Source organism: Otolemur garnettii, unplaced genomic scaffold (assembly GCF_000181295.1).
Source record: "Otolemur garnettii isolate 467f Iridium unplaced genomic scaffold, OtoGar3 scaffold00140, whole genome shotgun sequence".
Taxonomy (NCBI): domain Eukaryota; kingdom Metazoa; phylum Chordata; class Mammalia; order Primates; family Galagidae; genus Otolemur; species Otolemur garnettii.
In genome coordinates this window covers 1,696,546-1,701,213 of record NW_003852535.1, presented here as the reverse complement: position 1 = coordinate 1,701,213, position 4,668 = coordinate 1,696,546, and the positions used below count along the sequence as shown (strand labels likewise).

General features: G+C 50.8%; 1 protein-coding gene across 1 annotated transcript in view; it reads left to right on the top strand.

Annotated features, from left to right (window-relative positions):
* Positions 1-3,268: 3,268 nt before the first annotated feature.
* Positions 3,269-4,668, top strand: part of MEN1 (menin 1) — a 7,434-nt gene continuing 6,034 nt past the window's right edge. Inside the window, 1 exon segment of the mRNA XM_012810735.2 lies at positions 3,269-4,066. Coding sequence (XP_012666189.1) covers positions 3,616-4,066 — 451 coding nt within the window. The 5' untranslated portion in view covers positions 3,269-3,615.

Genomic DNA, 4,668 nt, shown 5'->3' with positions numbered 1-4,668 from the left:
CTGGGACTACAGGCGCCCGCCACAACGCCTGGCCATTTTTTGGTTGCAGCCATCATTGTTGTTTGGCGGGCCCGGGTTGGGGATTCGAACCCGCCACCTTAGGTGTATGTGGCTGGTGCCTTAGCCACTTGAGCCACAGGCGCCAAGCCTAACAATTGTTATTATGAAGAAATTGTGGTCCATAATAGCTGTCATGTCAGAACCATAAAAACAGGAGGAGAGCGGTCAAAGGTGGGGTGAAGTAAATAAAGTCTTCCAGGCTTTTGTTCTTCTTAAGTCAGTCTTTGATAAAATCTAATGTAATGATTAACACGAGGAAGTGGGGTAGAAGCAAATGGGATATAGCCCTGTGATGGCAGGGAATTTAAAACTTTGAGATCTTTTAATCAAAGGAGAGTCTGTTAGTCTGTTACTTGGGGTTAGGACTTTTTTTTGTTTTGTTTTGAGACAGAGTCTCACTTTGTCTCTTTGGTAGCATGCCATGGCATCATAGCTCACAGCAACCTCAGACTCCTGCACTCAAGAGATCCTCTTGCCTCAGCCTCCTGAGTAGCTCGGACTACAGGCACCCACCACAATGCCCTGCTAATTTTTTTATTTATAGTGGAGATGGGATCTTATTCTTTTTGGGTGGGGGGACAGAGCCTCAAGCAGTTGCCCTGGGTAGAGTGCTGTGGCCTCACAGCTCGTAGCAACCTCCAACTCCTGGACTTAAGTGATTCTCTTGCTGGGACTACAGGCACCTGCCAAGTAGCTGGGACTACAGGCACCTGCCACAACGCCCGGTTATTTTTTGGTTGTCATTGTTTGGCAGGCCTGGGATGGATTCAAACTCGCCAGCTCTGACCTATAGGGCTGGCGCCTTAGCCTCTTGAGCTACAGGTGCCGAGCCCAGGATCTCATTCTTGCTCTGGCTGGTCTCAAACTTGTGACCTCAGGCAATCCACACAACTCAGTCTCCCAGAGTGCTAGGACTACAGGCATGAGCTACCTTGCTAAGCCCCAACTTGACTGATTTTAAAACAGAAAGTCCCTTTTCCCTGAGTCCCCTGCTAGTACTCTTGGAGGCCGAGATGGGAGGACTGCCAGTTCTGGGCCAACTGGGATGGTTGGTCAACTTATTCATTAGTTTCTCCACCAATGTCCTTTTTTAGTTCCAAGATTCAATCTAGAACATCACATTGCATTTACTTCTCCCGTCTATTTAGTCGTATCTGCAACAGTTTCTGCGTCTTTCCTTGTTTTCATGATGTTGACACTTTTGAGAAGTACTGGTTGAATATTTTGCAGAACGTCTCTCAGTTTGGGTTTACCAGTTGTTTTCTCATGATTAGATGAAGGTTAAGGATTTTGAGGAAAATCCAGAGAGGAAGAACAGGAATTTATTTATTTATTTATTTTTTGTAGTTTTTGGCCGGGGCTGGGTTTGAACCCGCCACCTCTGGCATATGGGACCGGTGCCCCACCCTTTCGAACCACAGATGCTGCCCTGTTGTTACTTTATTGAGACAGAGTCTCACTAAGTCACTTAGGGTTGAGTGCCAAGGCCTCATACCTCACAGCACCTCAGACTCTTGGGCTCAAGAGACCCTTTCGTCTCAGCCTTCAGAGTAGCTGGGACTACAGGTGCCAGCCACAACCCTTGCCCCTAATTTTTCTATTTTTAGTACAGACGGGTCTGATTTTGCTCAAGCTGGTCTTGAACTCCTGAGCTCAGGTGATCCTCCCACCTTGGCCTCTTCAGAGTACTAAGATTCCAGGTGCGAGCCACCTTGCCAGTCCTGAGTTTCTTTTCTTTTTTTTTTTTTTGAGACAGAGCCTCAAGCTGTCCCCCTGGGTAGAGTGTCGTGGCATTACAGCTCACAGCAACCTCCAACTCCTGGGCTCAAGCGAGTCTCCTGCCTCCGCCTCCCAAGTAGCTGGGACTACAGGCGCCCGCCGCAACACCCGGCTATTTTTTGGTTGTAGCAGTCATTGTTGTTTGGCAGGTCGGGCTGGGGATTCGAACCCGCCACCTTAGGTGTACGTGGCTGGCGCCTTAGCCGGTTGAGCTATAGGCGCCGAGCCCTGAGTTTCTTTTATTCACTACTATATACCCAGTGCCCAGTACTGAGTGCCTGTCCCATTCTTGGTACAAAAATTCTGTTTGTTTTATGAACAAGCAAATAAATGAATGATTCTGTGGAAAATTAATATTGTTTCAAAGTTTTAAAATGTTGTATTATATGAATACTATCCTAGCACACATCGTTGTGTAGCTTATTTCCTTAAAAAATATGCCCTGAAAATCCTTTTAGGGTACATAGAGCTACTTTGCTCTTTTTAACTTTTACCTTATCACAAGTAATTACAGTGGTTCTATGTTCCTCTTCACACGTGTTGGATTTTGTTATGGACAGAATTGGGGAAGAGTTGCTAGGCACAGAGTCTGCACATATACGTGTTAATGGATACTGGTAAATATCCAACCAACGTAGCTGAACTCCAGCAGTGTTTAAAATGCCCATTTCCTGAGATCATGAGGTAGACAGTAGAATAAGAATTACCAGAGGCTAAAGTGGGACATGAAGAAAGAGAAAGGTTAATAACAGGCAAAGATATAAAGCCAGATACAAGGAATAAATACTGGAATAGGCACAGTACAGTGACTCTAGTCAACAATAATTTATTGTATTTCAAAATAGCTAGAAAAGAAGAAATATTCTCATCACTAAGAAATGATAAACATCTGAGGAGATGGACATTCTCAAACCCTGATTTGATCATTACTCATTGTATGCATACATCAAAAATCACATGCACCTCATAAGCATGTACAATTATTATATATCAATAAAGAAGCCCTTGAAATCTCAAAAAAAATGCCCATTTCCCTCATATCTTGCCCAACGACTAATGATAACGGAACCTTCAGAAGCACGGTGACTGCCTAAGTGTGCGCAGCCACTCCCCAGACTACATCTCCCAGAAGGCACCGCGGACCTCGTGCTACCTGGCCTGCGGTAAGGGAATGACCAAGCCTGAACACCGCAGAAAGGCCGCGCCCGGAGCAGCGGGCCTACCCCTCCCACAAGCCACCGCGGACAGGCCCGTCCCGCCCCACCGCCAGACTTCACTTCCCGGCAGGCAGTGCGACCCGAGGGCGGGACTTCACTTCCCAGCAGGCTCCAGGCGGCGGGTGCCGCGGTGCCTTGTGTGGGATGTAAGCGCGGAGGTGGGCGCGGGGGACCGAGGCCAGGTCTCTCCTTGGGGCTTTGGGGGGGGGGGGGTTGGTCTGGGTGCGCTTTCCGGACGGACGCTAGGGGCCCGGGGTACATTCGTAGGGAGGAAACGGGGTGGCCAGTGGAAGTCCTCAGCAGGGTCCTTGGGGCGCTCCCCCATGGGGGCTGGGGGTCCCGGGGTTGTGGGGGATAAGGAGGCCCTATAGGTTCTGCTGAAGGGTCTCACCGACAAAAGAAGGGGAGCTGGTGAGCGGAGGCTAAAGGCAGGGAAGCAGGGGCGTGGTTATGTGTGTTGGGGGTGGAACCTTAGCGGAGCCTGGGAGGGGGTTCCCTGGCAGCCGATCCTGCCCGACCCTCCCTCCGCTGGCTCGCCCGCAGGCCGCCGCCCGCCGCCATGGGGCTGAAGGCCGCCCAGAAGACGCTGTTCCCGCTGCGCTCCATCGACGACGTGGTGCGCCTGTTTGCTGCGGAGCTGGGCCGAGAGGAGCCGGACCTGGTGCTTCTCTCCTTGGTGCTAGGCTTCGTGGAGCATTTCCTGGCTGTCAACCGTGTCATCCCCACCAACGTGCCGGAGCTCACCTTCCAGCCCAGCCCTGCGCCTGACCCCCCTGGTGGCCTCACCTACTTTCCTGTGGCTGATCTATCCATCATCGCCGCCCTCTATGCCCGCTTCACTGCCCAGATCCGTGGCGCTGTTGACCTGTCTCTTTACCCTCGAGAGGGAGGTGTCTCCAGCCGTGAGCTGGTGAAGAAAGTCTCCGACGTCATATGGAACAGCCTCAGCCGCTCCTACTTTAAGGACCGGGCCCATATCCAGTCCCTCTTCAGCTTCATCACAGGTTGGAGCCCAACAGGTGGCAAGGGGAGAGAATGAATCCTGTCCCACCTCTTCACAACACTCAGTGGTTTATAAGCCCTTTTGAGATCTGTAAACCTTGTGCAGTGTTAATTCTCCCTTTGCAGTTGGGGAAACTGAAGTCCAGAGAGGGGAAGTGATGTGCCAGAGTCACACACAGAATGGCAGGGCTGGGGCTGGAACCTGATTACTTGGCTCCAAAATCACTCTTCTGTGCCCTCTGAGACCCTCTCCCCTGACACTGAGCAGCCACAGGAGTCCTGCAGTCCAGCATGAGGCACAAGGTGGCAGTAAAATTTGGAGACAAAATTGGACTACAGGGCAGTACCTGTGGCTCAAAGGAGTAGGGCGCCAGCCCCATATGCTGGAGGTGGTGGGTTCAAACCCAGCTCCGCCCCCCCCCAAAAAAAAATTGGGCTATATTTGAGATGACTAAATGAAATAAAATATATGAGAATGTTTTGAACTGTACAGACCAGAGGCTTAATCTTAAGATTTAGGGCTCCCAGCTCAGCGCCTGTGGCTCAACTGGCTAAGGCGCCAGCCACATACACCTAAGGTGGCGGGTTCGAATCCCCAGCCCAGGCCCGC